This window comes from Anastrepha ludens, chromosome 2, assembly GCF_028408465.1.
Source record: "Anastrepha ludens isolate Willacy chromosome 2, idAnaLude1.1, whole genome shotgun sequence".
Lineage (NCBI taxonomy): Eukaryota > Metazoa > Arthropoda > Insecta > Diptera > Tephritidae > Anastrepha > Anastrepha ludens.
In genome coordinates this window covers 58,934,416-58,952,917 of record NC_071498.1, presented here as the reverse complement: position 1 = coordinate 58,952,917, position 18,502 = coordinate 58,934,416, and the positions used below count along the sequence as shown (strand labels likewise).

General features: G+C 38.5%; 1 protein-coding gene across 1 annotated transcript in view; it reads right to left on the bottom strand.

Annotated features, from left to right (window-relative positions):
- The window catches only part of LOC128857757 (relaxin receptor 2), a 56,724-nt gene that overhangs the window by 32,261 nt on the left and 5,961 nt on the right, over window positions 1-18,502 (bottom strand). Inside the window, exons 2-7 of the mRNA XM_054093502.1 lie at window positions 9,596-10,030; window positions 9,349-9,452; window positions 9,193-9,272; window positions 8,670-8,954; window positions 5,523-5,594; window positions 1,443-1,514 (exon numbers count right to left, since the gene is read on the bottom strand). Of these exons, the coding sequence (XP_053949477.1) occupies window positions 1,443-1,514; window positions 5,523-5,594; window positions 8,670-8,954; window positions 9,193-9,272; window positions 9,349-9,452; window positions 9,596-10,030 (1,048 nt within the window). The remainder of the gene's footprint in view (window positions 1-1,442; window positions 1,515-5,522; window positions 5,595-8,669; window positions 8,955-9,192; window positions 9,273-9,348; window positions 9,453-9,595; window positions 10,031-18,502) is intronic.

Sequence of the window (18,502 nt, the reverse complement as noted above, 5' to 3'; positions counted from 1 at the left end):
TGGGGCCGGTTGGTACTTAAACGATAGTAATAAGTACCATTACGCTATAGGAGAAATGGTAACTTTTTCCAAACGGAAATTTTTGCCATTCTAAAATTAGCAGAATGAATAATTGAGAGGAGAAGGAGCGGGAAAGAGATTAGAGTCTTCAGCGACAGTTCGACTGCACTGAAGGCCCTGGAGAACGAAAAGCAAACCTCAAAGATTGTTGAAGAATGTAAGTAGAGGCTTAATTATGTTGCAAGATGGATCTAGTTTGTACTTGTATGGGTTATAGAACACCGCGATGTTCAAGGAAATGAAGTTGCCGATGGATTGGCCAACTACGAATCAACGGCTACCCCATTAAGGACCAGAACCAATAATCGGAATCAGCTCTACAGGAATCATGAATTGGATCAGCGATTATGTATGCAATTTAGAACGTTGCCGAACTGCAAAGAGTCTTGTGACAAGCCCGAACAGCTCCCTGTCGAAATTTCTTCTAAAACTTGGTAAAAAGGACGTACGGTTGATGGTCGATATTATTACAGGACACAACCCATGGCCATATGACCACCATTGGAATCATTGAGCACCCGATTTGCCTGTCTTGCTAAGAGGAGCCAGATAGCATTGAGCATTTTCTGTGAGTATCCAGCCTTTGCTAGAGCAAGGCTACGAATTTTGCTTCCGATATCATGAGAATGAGTGATATTCGTTCTCTGGAACGAGGACATCAATTTTCAGATTTGCCAAAGAATCAGGAAAATTCTCAAGGGACTAGCTATCTCTGTCCCTCTCTCTATTCTATCCTATCTCTTTCTCTCTGCCACTTGTCTCTTTTCCTCCTTGACTATCAACCCTTTTACAATCCAGAGTTTTAAATACAATGGGCTTTTTGGTCTGAGTTTTTTAGGAGTAACCATTCTGTCGGTGCTTCTTGGCTCGCTTTTTTTTCAAATTTCAATTTCAACTCGCAGCCGCTATAAATGCCATAAATTATCTACCAGAATATAAGTATAATAAAAATAAAAAAAGCATCCCAAAAATATTTCTTCTTTGTGTTATGATTTTAAGTTCGCAGAAATTTACAACAAAAAATGAATTGATCGTGAGTATGAATAGTAAAAATGTAAAATTTTGAATGAAAATTTGAGTTGTGCCACTTCTGAAGAATATGTGTAATATAATATATATACATATATATATATATATATATTTATTCCATTCCATAGTGAAGCATATGGTTACGATATAATAATAATAAAATACTCGTATACAAAATCCTAAAAATCTACTGTGGCAAAGAAATTTCAATGTCACTCATACGCACCGTCATAGCAAAATTTTATATCGCCAACTACATAAATCAATTAAAAATTATCTGGTTTAATTACAATATAATACATTCACTACAAACCATAAAATACTTAAGCTGATCAGTTAAATACTTTACTTACATATCTCTGATGTCATTCAAACCCCAAAATGCTCGCGGATGTATGTGTGTAATCCGATTGTCATTGAGATCCCTTCGCAGTAGCCATAAAACAATCGTCCAGCATGAAATGGTAAGAAACACATAAAACTTATATCAAAACAAATTAATCACTGTTGCTTACAATATTAAGCACATAAATATTGGTAGGTATTCGATTGACATACACACACCAGCAAATAAATCATTTTGTCCCAAAAACGGTGATGCAAGGTGACAATAATAAGCAAATGCCAGTGGGAAAAAAGCAAGCAAAAGACGTACATACATATTTACCAATGGACGTGGGTAGGTTTTTTTTAGTAAATGGTCACGGTGTGGTCCATATTTATTGTTGTAACTGTAGCACAAATAACGGTATCAATAACTATAGTGGCCATAAAAAATTGAATGACAGCAACAATTCAAAAGCGCTAAGGTGTCTGCGACGCATGTAAATTTCATCAGAGCTTTGATAATTTGTTGCAGTTGAAGCCAGACGGTTTTTGCTTTTTTTCAGTCTCTTCTGGGTTAATATATTGTGCTTGCCGCGAGTCGTGATTTTATGCCGACTCGTCTGTGCGAGGCAAACAGATTTAATGCTTCGCGATATTGACACTAAATACTGCGCTCCCTCTTCACTGCGTTTGTTGACAGTGAAAAATGATTGGCATTCAATAAAAACAATGTAGACAATTTATTAACTGAATACTTGCACACACACACATAAGAACTGATTGTGCCTCCGTATGCCTTGCAAGAATATGTAGACGTATTTGTATGCGCAAGTTGCATACCATAACAGAGTGGCTGGGAATTTGAGTTATATAAAGTTTTAAGATACCTGAGGTAGCAAATACCATTTGTTTGATCGCTAAACATGTCACGCAAAATCGATTTAAAGTTAAAAAAAAAAATCCTTATATTAATTTAAAGGATTTAAAAAGAATTCAACTACAGCCCATCGCTTCTTATTTGCTTTTATACACTTTTATAAAACATTTGTAGATTTGCTCTCTGGATTTGCACGCTCGACGAGTAATTTTTCACCCAGCAACAGAAGATGAAGTTGTAAAGTATCATAAATGCTATAAAATTCAATGATATTTATGTCCATGGATATGCCTTTCATAGATATATGTAGAGGGTGCTTTTAAAAGCATCAGGGCGGTGTCAATTGTCACTGCGTTAGATAGACTAGAGGTGGAAACACCTATCTGTCTTTGGATCTCGTCCCTTTTTGGCTGCAGGGAAGTTAATGCGGTGGCAAGGGGACGCCGCAGGGTGGTGTCCTTTCGCCCCTACTTTGGCTAGTTACTAGTGTCGGCACCGTTTCCCTCAGTCATGGCTGAGATTATGGAAAGGTCACTGGCTCTACTCAGTCGCTGGGCTGGCGGCCTCCGAGTCAATTCTGACAAAACGGAGCTGGTGCTATTTACCAGAAAATATAAACCTCCACCTTTTTGACTTCCCAAATTAAACAACCACGTTTTCCCGCTTTCATCGAAAATTAGGTACTTGGAGTGATACTTGACTCCAAGCTCCATTGGATGCTATACATTGAAAATCAGGTACAGAAGGCCAGTATAGCCTTCTACTCCTGCAAATCTGTGTTCGGTAGAAAATGGGGACTCAAGCCACAGGTCGTGCAGTGAATGCACAACGCAGTGGTTTTGCGAATTTTAACGTATGGATGCCTGGTTTGGTAGAAAGCTCTTCGGAAAGGCTACAATATCACTAAACTTGGGAGGGTGGAAGGGACTGCATGCATTGGCACCACCGGAGCATGTAAAACTTACCCCAGTGCTGCCCTAAATGACGTTTTGCACATACTTCTTTTACATTATTTCCATCGCAGCTCAAAGTGCAATCAGGTTAAAGGAGGTTGGCCTCTGGAGGCCATCTCTCAAGGGACATGGTAGCATTTTCGGGCAGTTAACAGCGTATTTTTCCGAACTTCGAACAGATCTCTCTATCCGCAAACTAGAGTTTGAGGGTCGTGCTAGGGCAATCTTTCCAAATAGGCAGGATTAGATCGAGGTAAAATCTTCACCGAAGATATGTTCGGGTCAACATATTCACTACTGAATGTTCCTGTGCCTGTGGTTCAATGTAACGATCGACGTACCGAAAATAACGCCGCTGGCGGTGATTCAGTTCAAAATTAATCAAATCATGGTATCGCCATTCACAGGAATTAATTATTTTTCACTCCAGGCAGTGAGGCTATTGTTGATTTTGCAGTCGTTCATTAGAAATTGAAGCTAGTCAATAAACTAATAGGACTATGAATAAGTTCGTGCGGTTTTACAACAGATGGCGTAACTTGATTATTATTCCATCGATCCACATTTCCAAACATTCATTGGAGAGCTACTGTCGTAAGGCACAAACGTCAGTATAAGTTTTTTATTTGAAGCGTAAACAACAATATTTTTACCACACTTGAAAATGTCGAATTTCGTGCCAAATAATGTGTTTTTGCGGGGAATTCTTCTTCATTATTTTAATATGAAGAAAAAAGCAGCCGAAAGTCATCGTATCTTGGTGGAAGTTTATGGTGAGCATGCTCTATCTGAGCGAACGTGCCAGAAGTGGTTTGCACGCTTTAAAAGTGGTGATTTTGGCTTGGAAGACGAAGAACGCGAGGGTGCGCCGCCAAAGTTCATGGATACCGAATTGGAGGAATTGCTCGATCAAGATCCGGCTCAAACGCAAGAAGAGGTTGCAAAAACTTTGGGAGTTGATCAATCAACCATTTCCAAACGTTTAAAAGCCATGGGAATGATCCGAAAGGTAGGCCATTGGGTGCCGTATGAATTGAAGCCAAGAGACGTTGAACGCCGTTTTATGGCATGCGAACAACTGCTTCAACGGCACAAAAGAAAGGGTTTTTTGCATCGAATTGTGACTGGCGATGAAAAGTGGGTCCATTACGACAATCCAAAACGTCGGGCAACGTATGGATACCCTGGCCATGCTTCAACATCGACGTCGGCGCAGAATATTCATGGCCTGAAGGTTATGCTGTGTATCTGGTGGGACCAGCTGGGTGTTGTGTATTATGAGCTACTGAAACCGAATGAAACGATTACGGGGGATGTCTACCGACGACAATTGATGCGTTTGAGCCGAGCACTGCGAGAAAAACGGCCGCAATACGCCGATAGACACGACAAAGTTATTTTGCAACATGACAATGCTCGGCCACATGTTGCACAAGTGGTCAAAACATACTTAGAAACGCTCAAATGGGATGTCCTACCCCACCCGCCGTATAGTCCAGACCTTGCGCCATCCGATTACTATCTCTTCCGATCGATGCAACATGGCCTGGCTGACCAGCACGAACTTATTCATAGTCCTATTAAGAGGAGCAGAAAAAAAATATTGAAATCATACTCCTATACGTACTTACATAGCAAATTTCTGAGTAGTGGGCATCGTTTTGCAAAAAAAAACCCATCTAAGTTTTTTCTGATGATAAACCAACCTTTTGCCTAGAAACTCATTTAAAAGAGGATGCATGTCCATTTTAATTCTACTTGATTAAATTTATTACGATTAAACTTGCTTTAGATCTTAGAAAGCTGAGCCATTCGCCTTCCACAATACATATTTTCCATCAGCTTCTCAACTCCAACCCTAGCGAAGCCGAAAATAGACAAAAAGTGTTCTGCTGTTTTATGATCCTCAGAGGCATGCTGTGTTACAGCGACCATCTTCCTCCTCTACGCTAAGCTATCTTCTAGGTAACTTTGAAAAGATTCACCGTAGGTATGTGATGATTTCATTCACTCCATGGTGTCTAGTGGCCGAACACGTTTGATACTAGGTAGATTTTTAAAAACCCTTCAACATAAAAAATGCATTTTGCGTTCACCTACTTTCTGCCCCTATGCGATCTTCCTTACAAAATCATTAAGTGCTGATTCAAAAAATTTTTCATACTAACAGGCATGTGGATTGCCGTATATATATACAAAAAATAAATTAGTGAACTCACATTCCTATTCCGGATACAAAATTAAAAATAATCTCACCTTTATACAAAATTACTTACAGCAAATTCAAATTCGTCAAATAAGCAAAGGTATCATCTGCAATATATTCAATGCGATTTGAGTCCAAATAGCTGCAAAGCAAAAAATAGCAAATAGTTAGTAAAAAATACTTATGTGCGTGTATTTGTAAATATATGGGCATCAATAAAATAATATATCTAAACTTGTAAACTTAAAACTAAATGAAGTCATTTGGTTGCCGTTGAGGACTCAGAATTTGTACCCGTGAACTAGAAAGTATATAAACAGACATGCAATGGCGCGCGTAAAGGTCAAAATAGAGATTTCCATTACTCGAAATCATTTTTTTTTTTATTTAGTAAAAAAGTTATTAAAACAAATTCGTATGATTAATTTTGCGCCACCCTGCGTATTGCAATGTCACGATCCGCTGTTATGTTCAAACTACTTAGGCTGTCTAGTATGACTTGGAGATCTCCATTAGCACTAGCCATACAAACTCAAAAGAAGAATCTAGATTTTTTCCTCTTCTTCAGTATGTATTTTTGGATGCTAACCTGAAGTCATCAAAAGAAGCAAACGAAATCTCACATAAACTTCACATACACCTTCACTTCCCTACCTAGCTTACTCTACCTTCAGGAAAATAAGTTTACAGAAGTATGTTTCTAGTCTGTCCCAATGACCGCCGTATCGGTGCCTCTGCTTTGGCTTCATCAAGGAATCAAGAAAGATATTTTTTGGCCCCTTCGTTACTATGTATGTTTCTATGATCAAGAAACTAAAGGAGTGAGGTGCCTATTGATTCGGTTAACAAACTGAAAAGCGACTTTCAATCCATGAATATTCTTGAAGTTTTCGTATACAAAGGCGCTGATTGCAGACTTTGTGCATCACTTCGAATTACTTAGCTCATATAACGTTTTCAAAAGTTTTTTGAGCAATTTCTGAGCTGATTTTTTTAAAAGCTTTATTTTTAGAATTCCTGTGTATACTTATTCATATTTACTACACCAATTTAATAAATGCAAAAATATTGAAAAATCTTTCAGCGAAAATATTGCGAAAAAATTCAATCTACCTACATATTAGAATATACAAAAACTTTCTTGTCGGCAAACAGCAAGACAGCAAGGAAGTATTAAACTAGAAAAATTTAATAGTAAAAGCGACTCAAGTTGCTGCGAAGAGAAAGGAAGTCAATTGAAAGGAATCATGTTAGCAGCGCCTGAAATGCTGCTATGTCTACATACTATTGAAAATGCACGTGAGGCAATTACTTGTAAAATACCAGTGAGCAAAAGTGGACGACTTTGTTAAAATTCTTACATTTCGGAGTGCATTACAAAATAAGTAAAATAAAAGGACCCTAAAATTATTAATTATTAGTTTTAGTTTTATTTCATAGTGGTGAGTAAAGCAACCCCATCTTTCTCTCTCCAATCCCTCTAGCTTTTTGGGCTCCTCCCCTTAACCCGAATTTAGACAAATTCAAATAAATCTGTTTGTAAATTGAATCCTGAATGTTTGAGTTTCCGCTCATTGTCTCTACATTCATGACTTCTTCCTTCTTCTGCGGCTTCCTTTTGTATATATATTGAGAATACTAATATATATTATATCAAATCTTTTTTATTTGAGGCCACTTCAAGGTAGTATTCCAGGTCCGAACTCATTTGTTATATTTATTAATGTGTTAAACAGTGCAAATTTCACTGTACGCATTTTAGAATTTGCAGATAGGATCTTGTGAACCTGTACACAGATGGTTCGAAGTTGGAAGGAAGGGTTGGTGGAGGAGTATTCTACAAGGAGCCTCCCATCCGACTCAAGTTCAGGTTGCCTGCAAGGGAGGGAGGGCTTCGCATCAATTTAGCGAGCGTTCGGCGAGTGCACAAATGTGTAAGGCACGTGACCAGCGTGTGGATCCGAGGCATTCGAGATTGCCCCAGGTTAACAAAATTTCAGCTTGCGAATTTCATGAGTGACTTTATAGGTTACTGCCCACGACACTGTTCGCGAGGTATGCATGCTGTGAGGCTCGGTATTACTTCGTGGCGGATGAGCCAGCTAGGGACCTATGACGTAATTTCCCCGCGAAAGTAGAGGATTAGAATCCCGTTGGCAACCTGCTTCTGGAAGGGTGGTCTTCGCATAAATTCAGCGAGTGCTGAGCGAGTATACAAACGTGTAAGGTCGTGAAAACTTCCTGGCCACGTGTGGATCGGAGGCGTTCGAGGGATCTTCTAAGATTGACAAAATCTGAGGTCTCAAATTTCACAAGTGAACTTACAGGACATTGCCCGCGAGGTATGCATGCTGCGAGACTAAACATTACTTTGAGTTCTTTTTGCGACAGCTTTATGAAGGATGAGGTGGAATCATTCCAGCACCTTCTCCTTAGCTGGCCTGCTCTCGCGGGACTAACATTTATGCAGATTGGCATTCATATCATTTCAGGCCTTGATATTAACAACCTGATGAAGGGGTTAATACAACCGTAACTCAATTATCGTTCAGTCGACATCCACAACAACCCCCAAGCATCCCTACACCCGAAAGTCGCTTTCTAACTTGTTAGTTCGTTCAAAATTAGTGGGGGGCTTCAATAATCTGAAATCCTCTCTATAACTCCCACGCCGATAGAAGCGAGGGAGTTCAATATAATTTCATTCGTTTCGTGGTCCTTCAACCATTTCACCTACCTACCTATTAGAGCATTTATTGAGCTTAATAAAATCTATATTTCCCTTGATCTCGATTTTGCTCTGCCGAGATCTCTGTGTGTGTCTAAGATTACACCTTTCTATTTATAAGAAGTCAGTTGTATTTTATCAGTAAGAAATTAAAATTAAATTCTGCTATATTTCTAGTCTGCAAATTTCTGAAATCATAGACTTAATAATAAATGAAATTAAATTTTATCTCATTTCTACAACTTTTGCTTGTTGGGTAATCACGCGTTCTGGTGAATCTGAGCAAAAGATGTCGGCGAATGTGCGAATGTGTGTGTGTATATTAGTAGCATGTATGTTTATAGTAGCTGACTAACGTTTTCCCAAACATTGACTTTTACGACTCACATGCAAACCCAACGTTCACACACCCACACATGTGTAACATTCGCTCATACTTGGATCTGCATAAGTAAAAGTGGATAAAGGCACGCTTTACTCACTACTCACATTTCATAGAGACGCTGCATGTGCGGAAATTTTTCGTTTCGCAGTGTGAGCAAATTATCACTCAGCATCAACCATTCGAGGCGTGGCATGTCCGCAAATTGCGTCAACGGCAACTGACGCAGTTGATTCGAAATGAGAAAAAGCCACACCAGAAAATTCATGCCACGAAATATGCCGACTGGCAGCGCGCTGATATTGTTATGCCGTACATCCAATTTCTCCAGCTGGTGTAGGCCATTAAATGTGCCCAGTGGCACATGCGATATGTTGCAATGCTTCAGTGAGCTGCCGCAAGAATGATGGGAAGTAAGAAGAAAAGAAATAAAATATATAATAGGAAAAGTAAGAGAACAGAGTGAGAGCAGAGAAAGAATAAATATGTGTTGTTATAAATTATAGTAAATACACATAAAGATTAGCGTACAAGCCAAAGCCCAAAACCCAAAAAAAGGTAGAAGGTCAAAGGCCTCAATCGCACGCTGCTCTTGTACACCACCCGCTTTTTTTCGCTTCCGTTACTTACAGCTTCAGCAAGCGTTTCAGTCCAAAGAAGCAATTCTCGCGCAGCGTCAAATTACTGCGTCCAATCATTAAATACGTCACCTGCAAGAAATATTCAAATGCCATTGAGCGCTTAAACCAAATCCATGCGCGCCTACTGTGCTTAACTTTAGCATACCTCGGCACTCAAGCGTGGTATTCGCGTCAATTTCGCCTTCCGACCGCAATACAGTATTGTGCGCTGCCGACAGGTGCAGACACCTTTAGGATATGTTGTAATTTCTGTAATGAATGGACGAATGAATGCATAAAACTGAAATTCACACATATTTTGTCACATGATGTTGGCGCAAAAATGACTTGGCATGAAGAATGTATCCGCTGAGACATAAAATGCGGCGCTATACACTTTAACGAGCACTTACCACAATTCGCAACTTCTTCGCTGGCACTGTTTGTATGCTTGTCCGCTACATTACCGCTTGCGCCACTACTTGTGGCGACTTGCGTTCGACGTCCACCATTTACGCTGTCAATAGGAGGATCTTCCTCCTCTGGCGTCACTCCTATGCTCGTCACATTTATCAACTCGTCCCTGTCCCTGTCTCTGCCTTTGTTGCGTCCATCAAGAAATGGCTCTCTATATTGCTGCTGCTGCTGTTGTAGCTGTTGTTGTCGGCGTCGTTCAATTGCATTGCCGACAATTTTATCGGTCAGTGCCTTACTGCCATAAAGTAGGCCACACTCGACCGGGTGTTCGTCGCTGCCATCCTCGCAATCTGTGCGATTGTCGCAAATTTGGCGCTGTGGCACGCACAACGTGCTATCATCGCAGGCGAAGGTGCCCTGTGGACAGGGTCCTGTAACGAAAGAGTGAAGAGTGTGGGGTTAGCGCCAAAAAAGAACGGTGAGTATGGAAATTAAAGCTTGAGAATTTATGGTGGAAAGTGCAAATAAAATGAAAAGCATTAAGAGAAAAATGTCCGAATGGAATTGATGTTGTACCCAGCGAAGGCAGGCAAATTAAAAAGCTGCAATGGTGAAAATTTCAATGTTAATAACACTGCATTGCCAAAAACACTCAGTGACTAGAGAGCTGGTGGTAGTCGTTGAGCTGCGACGAGCGGCAGAGGCGGCAAATTAAGACAACCGCTAACTACCCGCAGTAGATCGTTAATTTAAAATAATTGAAATAAACTTTTGCAAGCTGTCTGCGTTTTATTTGTGATCCACGCGTTTTTATTGCTGGTGCAGAGGAGGAATTGAAAGTGTAACAATTGTTGAAGGAATCACTGTAGGAAATATCAATCAACTAATAGGTTGTTTATGAAATAAGCAAAAAAAAGAAGAACTATAAGGACTTGTATATGTGGTGCTCAAATTCTCTAGTATTTTTATTCTGTTCAAAGTAAAATTTTTTTTAGAATTCTTTAACTTAAAGTATCGCGCCTAACCTAACTTAAACTTGTCTATACGAGGGTTGCCATATATATTTCTCATCTAACAATATGGAAAGGAACCTTAATTTCTTTTTTCCTAAACTTGTATGTGGCCATAACTTTCCGAAACCATAATTTTTCATTTTACTCTTTTTTAAATAAGACATGTAGAATTACAACTTAGCTCAAGGAAAGCAGAGACATGCAGTTATCGTAGCTATGTGTGCAAATCACACCGATTTATGTGGAAATTACTAATTTTCTTACGTGACATGGTCCGATCTGCAGAATTTATTTAACAAGTGCAAGCGAACATTGACAAAAGCCCTTCAAAGTCAATGAGGGCCCTTCCGAGTGAGCTTAATGTTTCGTAGGGACTTATCCGTCGAGTTGTCTATAAAGTATAAATGCTTCGTTATTCACAGAAGGCAGTTTATGTCGGAGCAAACACAATAACAGCGAATTATCGAATCCAAACGTCTTTTAAACAAATTCAAACAAGCTAAAGTGCCTGCGATTTTATGATTTTTTTCCGAAGAAACAAAAGATGAAAACAATATTATTCAACACCAATTTGGATTTAGAGCAAAACATAGGACATACATATATGAAAGTCCTTTGAGAAAAAACAGTACTGCACTGACAACGACAAAACCTATGTTAAAATTTCTAAAGACGTCTCTTCATTGCTGCGAAAAAGATGTTAAGACCGGGGCAAAAGACCAGGAGGATGTCTTAGAAGGCGTGGTGAAGCAGTTGAGCGGTACTCTCTTCAATGGAGAGCGTTGGATCTTCCAACGAGATTCCGCTCCAGCCTATAAGCCAGCTAAAAACTCGGTTCATAGCCGCAGAAGATTGGCCGTCTGGCAGTCCAGATCTGTTGCTGTTGTTGAAGTGGTTGCGTAGTTCTACTGAAATAATCCTAATTGTGATGATGATGTTTTTTTTTGGGGGTTTTCCTAGTCAGATCCATTGTGAGATCCAGGTGTAGCAGCAAATTCTTTATCTTTTTGTTTTTCCTAAGTCAGATCCATTGAGATCCAGGTGTATCAGCAAATTCTTTATCTCGATGTCTGAGATCTTATTAATTTGCTGTAAGAAACGCTTACCGAAAGAGCGAAGTCATGCCCTAGCTAGCCCTGGACATCCACATAAGTAATGGAAAAACTTTCCTTCACCCCTTCCGCTTGACAGCTTCTGCAGATGTGATTGAAAGGAAGGTTGAGTCTCGCTGCATGATCCCCTGAGCCCAGATTTAAATCCATTGAACTACACTTTGTGATCAGAATTGGAGAACATAGTCTGACGAAGGTCTCACAGAAATTTGGAGAGTCTCAAACAATATTTCGTTCGAGCAATATCCATGGAAACCGCGCGTGCTGCAGTAGCTGAATGGCCTAATCGTTTGAAGGCTTGTGTAAAAGGAAATAGTGACCATTTCGCATGAAAATTAAATTAAATTTAATTTTGATATTTACATGATACATTTAAAAATAAATTCATTAAAAAAAATATTATAATTTCATATCTATAACGGACCTAATTTGTATGGCAGGGCTGCACAAATTATTTCTCATCAAAGCGCTAAAAAGATGGAGATCCATTTCTTTATGTGCTATTTCGAAAACCTTTTGGCTCCAGTACGATATACGAAGGGCTCAGAAAGTCCTTTGGACTCCTCGCCATTCAATTTCCAAACTCGTAGCTGTGTTTACCGGTTACTGGACGATCCGCGCACAAGCGGAAAAGCTAAGGTTAATATTTAACCCCCATTGCAGAAGCTGTGGGGACCTTTCAGAGAAGGAGACAGTTGAGCACTTTCCCTGTAAATATCCGGGTTTGGCAGCTAGGCGATTAAGATTACTGGGTGCGCCTTTCTTCGACAGCCTGGAGTAGTGCGCCAACCTAAATCTCACCAATATTCTCCATTATATCAATAGCTCTGGCTGGCTGTACATATCTGCCTGCTGAAGGTCTCGTAATGGTTTCAAAACGGCGCTTTAGTACTGGAGGAGTACCAGATTGGCACTTTAACTATTTCGTCTACCTACCTTCCTATGGCAGGGCTAAGTACATATTACTTCAGCGTCGTTAAGCTTCTAAGTATCTGTTTCTGATTCCTTGTCTCATAAGGTGTAAATTTTCACCGCGTTTCCATAGGCTATTGCATATAGTTTTAGCAATCCGCACCTTGCTTTAAATATTGTTGAGATGTCGGCTAGCCACGTATCTGCTCTAAAGCGTGATTCTCCTTTTGAGTAATTTAAGTGTTTGATTTTGCTTTTTATTTTGCCTTTTTTACATTTTGCAATTCCATTTTTCATAAAAGCTGGATACAGCGATGCCACTCCGTATCAGTTATAATTTCCTCGAACTATTGTGGAACACTATTTTGCAGAGCTTCCGGGAAATCATTACCGATATGGTATTGAATTGTTGGAGAATCATTGGCATAAGTGTATTGTAGTTAGAGGAGAATTAAAAACTAGTTTCTTTAAAAACTCGCATTCTTTTAAATTTGTTTTCATACTTTTCAACCAACCTGTATCAACCAACAAATTTCATCCTTGCCAACCCAATAGTTAGTACTCCAATTTAATTTCCTCCTTATATCTTAATATCCAATCTAAACTTCACAGACTAGATGAATTTTCAACCACAAAGGTTAAACAAATAACTACAAGAACGCCACGTATTGCCATGCCGCCGCTAATATGTTGAGTGCATATGGTTTGACTTCACTTCTATGAAATCAGTGTGAACAGTGTGAAGCACATTAAGTCGACACATAAAAATTTACAATCGATTTTCCTGCCTATTTGTCTTAAGCCAAGGCAATATTTAGATGCCTGCAAAGATTCTAATTTGTACCCACATGAGCCTATGCGAGTATGTCTACTCGATTCTGCAATATCAAAGACTTTGCCAATTTGGCGGTGTAGAAGGATAAGCCTACAGTGTGGTCGTAAGTGCGCATATGTGTTGTACGGCGCAGACGGCTCGTTAAGGAGCATACGCGAAATCGGTTTTATTGTATTGACACTCGCATTTAAGGCAATTATTCGTATCAAAAGCATATTGGCGCTTCTGGTTAAATTGCATGCCTTCGCTTGTGCCTTTATCGGCAAATATCATGAGTGGATAATAGAGAAACATACGCTTATATGTTTATATCACAATTTATATTGTGCCTCTAGTTTACTTGCTTCTACATACAAAATGTACGTCAGCGCTCTTCCTCTGCAGTCATGAAATTAGCCAAACTATAAAGATTCACTGATTGTTATAGTCGCGCATTTACATATTATATTTTTTGGAATTGATTTTTCCGCAGAATTAATATTTATGTACCGAAATAATAGTAGTATAATACAATTACAGTAACAACAACAACCATAATCATAATCACCAATTGGCGTTATGAATTGCCTCAAACACGTAAAGTTTTCCAAATATTGGCCGTTGCGATGTGTGCTTCATCGGAGTGTAACAAATTTAATTAAGCGACGGAAAATGTGTAGCATAAACCGAGCTGAAGCCGCGAGTGATTAAATTTCTTATATGTACTGTATTTGCCCTTGATATATTTATATAAACGGCAAAATATATAAATGCTAAGAATTTGACTATTAATTCTTCGTTTTGAATTCCACATTCTTAAAATTCTTTGCTACAATTACTCTCACGTATGCGCCGCACGAAAACATTATAAAACCACGATGATTATGATGATATCTTCTTGTTCTTGCGCGCTTTTGGCCGAGTTTATCAAAGCGCGCCAGTCGTTTCTTTCTCGTGCTAACCGACGCCATTTGGATACACCAAGTGAAGCTAAGTCCTTCTCCATGTGGTCTTTCCAACACAAAGGAGGCCTTTCTTTTCCTCTGCTACCACCAGCTGGTACCGCATCGACTACTTTCAGAGCTGGAGCGTTTTTATCCATTCGGACGACATGACCAAGCCAACTTAGCCGCTGGATCTTTATTCGCTGCATTACGTCTACGTCGTCGTAAAGCTCATACAGCTCATCGTTCCATCGCCTGCGATATTCGCCGTTGCCAACGTGCATAGGTCCAAAAATCTTCCGCAGAATCTTTCTCTCAAACACTCCAAGTGACGCTTCATCGGATGTTGTCATCGTCCAAGCTTTTGTGTCATACGTTAGGACGGGCATGATGAGAGCCTTGTAGAGTGTTAGTTTTGTTCGTCGATATGATATCTAATAAAGCATAAATGGAAAAATGTCACGCAAATTCTTGTTCTGTACAAAACGAAAGTATTATAAAACCAAAAACGTTTGGTTTTAATTTTAAAGTTTAAAATGTAAGTTATTACGTTAAAATTATTATATTAAAAGTACTTTTGATCGCTTCATCTCGTTCTCATATTTATGTGGTTGTTTCGGTTTAAAAACAAAAAATATGCCGCACGGAAAAGCTTTGTCTGAATTTGAGCAGGGAAAATTAAATTTTAATTTTAGCATAGCAAAATTAAAAAGAAGTAAAACTGTGGATTCGCATTACTTCCATTTGGAGATTTTTTTATATTTTTTTTTATAGATAAAGTACGGATGTAACTCATGTGTTGAAAAGTCCTGGGCCTAACAAAGGAAACAGTTTCTTTTTATTCAAAATTAGCTTTATTCCTCAACATAATTTCCATCAAGAGCAAGGCAATCCTTCCAGCGCCGCTCTAACATTTCAATACCACTTTTGTAGATCGATTTATCTTTTTCCCCAAAATAGGCCTACTATAAATTTCAGCGATAACCTCTACATTTCTTACCGGAGAGCAATTTTTTAGGTCTGCGAACATAGTCTCTTTCTCATAGTCAAATACTCACGCAATATAAAGTCAACCTTTGATATCTTTACGATGTCACCTAACTGACGCAACGTCACTTTCCGATCATTGAAAACTATTTTGTGGATTTTTTTGATGCTTTCTGGTGTTACCGCCTCATTCGGACGTCCACTGCGTTGTGCATCATCGGTGTCTCTACGGCCACGTTTGAAGTCAGCAAAATTATCGTTTTATTGTTGTTCCTGATAGAACGGAGTCCCCATAACACTTTTCAAGCTTGCTTGCTTGCTATTTTTTCGCATCAAGAAGCAGTGTAAAATTAAAGCACGAAATTTTGTTTAATCCATTAATTTGAAAATAACAAAAGTAAAGTCACCCTTGGCACAATAACTCACGAACTAATGGATAGAATATCATGAAATTTTAGCAGCTGTCTTTTTAAGGTTAGTAACTGTCAGTTAAAAAGCGCTGAATGCCATCTATGTGTTAGACCCGAGCCTTTCAAGCCCATGAGCTATTATTTTGAGACTAAAAGAAATCAATTCTGATCGATATTCCGCAAAGTATCAACCAAACAATTTAAAGCTTATGCTCGTTGTCAAAGTGACATTTCCCACTAAAAAATTCTTTTGTTCTTTTTTGTTTGTTCTATTCAGTTGTAAGTTACAGGGTGTTAACAATGAATGGTTCCGATACTGTAACAACTAATTAGGTACAATTTTGGTTTCGTCGATCCCGTTAAGGTATTTTTGATATTAAAGATACACCTCTCACAGGCAGGCCCATTGTGGAAAATGTCGATAAAATCACAAAATCACAACTTCGTCTGACTGGCATGTTAGTCGTCGTAGCAGCGCCTAGGAGCTAAAGATTGACCATAAAACAGTTTTAAGCCATTTGCGCAAAATAAAAAATAAAAATAATAAATTTCTCTTCCTTCAAACTAATATACTTATATATAATATTTCTCGTGGTTCCTAGGACTCCTGGGTTCTTTTACTTCTTTCTTACAGCATTTTTATCTGCTTGAATAAATTTTCACTTTTATAATTACTTTTTAATATGCTTTCATCTAATACTTTCTAATCCACGGCACTTATCCTGTTAGGAGATGCTATTCTAACATTGCAAAAGTGACAGATATTTGCTCGATTTAAGCATTTCTGTCGCTTTAGTCATGTTGTCGTAGGCATCGTTGAACGATTTAATCTTAAGCACAACGAACAACATTTTTGCTTGAAGCCAGCAGTGCGGCAAAATATTTCATACAAATGTTTATATGTCGAAATGAACAAATAAATATATTATTATAAGAAGCGAAGAAATTGCGAAAGAATAGCAAAGAAGCAATTAATACTTGTAACTTTATTAAGTGGATATGGCAGCCAACACCACAAAACTACGCATGCATTAACAATTATCAATTTATTTGCACGAATAAGTACGTATGTGTGTGCATGCTCGTACCTATAAGCCAAGTAGACAAGTAGTCAAGAAGACAACGAAACTGAGCGCCTAGAAATAGACACGAAAATATTCACACGAATTTGCCATTGAAGAAATTAAGAGAGAATAGAAGTATATTGAGTATGAGCGACAGAGGGCCGTGAACAAATCGAAAAGGGCAATAACGGCAAACGTGCGCCAGAATGCGAATAGCGTATTGCCACAAATAGGTTAATTTGAACGTACAGCCCGTGGGAGTGCAATACGTATAAATGGCAATTTTTTCACACCGCACAAACGGTGAACTGTGAGAAGACTCAAACAAAAAGGACATTCAATAAATAAAAATATACCTACATACATACAGTAGGCAGAAGAAAATAAAAGCAAATGACAAATGGACAAGTTCAGTTTTTGGTTGGTACTGTGTGTCAAAGGCCAATAGGTCGCACTCATATCACTATAAATGGGTTATAAATATCAAAATAGCTAAGTAGACAGTTGACAATGATCAGTGGTCAATGGTTAATGGGCGCAATTGATATGCAATGGCAAACAGCCAGTTTGTCAGTTGGGCAGTTGGACAACTAGGCAAATGAGATTAAATTTTCTCCGCCACAAAATGGTACACATACACTGCGTTAAATACCTATAGCAGAGGAACTTATTCACAACTTTTGGCAATTTATGTACTTCTTATTTTATTTTAATCATTCTTTTATGAAAATATATTTAAAAGGCACTCTTTTAGTTTAAAAAAAGTTATTTAGTAATAGTGTTTCAACTTTATTAGAGCCCTATAATGTCAACAAAAAGAAAACCCAAAGAAAGGAAAACAATCAGTGGAAAAAACTGAAGTTTTAGGCAAACTAAAATCTGAAGAATTGAATAACAAAATTGAACAAAAAGTCCACATTAAATTCATGCCAAAAGTCATATGGCTTGAAGTAATAGTCGAAAAAACGTGACTTCAACTGAAAATGTTTATGCGAATATCACAGAATGAACTATCTATTGGTAGCCAAGGATTTGGTGATTTGGATATTTCAGATTGTGAAGAGTTATTTGAGAATGAAGAAAATTCAGATGCGGATCTCGTGGAATTAGTACCACAAAATGTTCTCGAAGATAATATGATACAAGTTCTGATGGTGACAATTATGAAGCTGAAAAATTTGCTGGAAAAGTAAATACTGAAAGGCTTCCAAAAGTAAATCCAGTTTTAATAACCAAGCTAAAAGGCGTAGAACTGACTCTTAAAGACCACGCAAAGTACTTTGAAGTAATTTTGGATAGCAAAGTATCATGAAAGTACAATATATTGGAGAGGAAGAAAAAGGCCGGTAACGCACTATATGCATGTAAAAGAATGCTGGGAGTTACATGGGATCTATCTCCTTCAATAATGTATTGGTGCTATCCAGCTACAGTAAAGCCAATATTACTCTATAGTGCTCTAGTGTGGTGGACTGCATTGAAAAAAATGACACAAAACACCTATGGAAAGTATTCAACGTCTTGGTGCACTTTGCACGGCAGAGGCAATTAAAACTACTCCTACGGCAGCACTTGAAAGAATACTCAACCTACCACCGATTGACATTGCGGCAGAAGGTCTAGCAGCTAGATCTGCCGCATGACTTA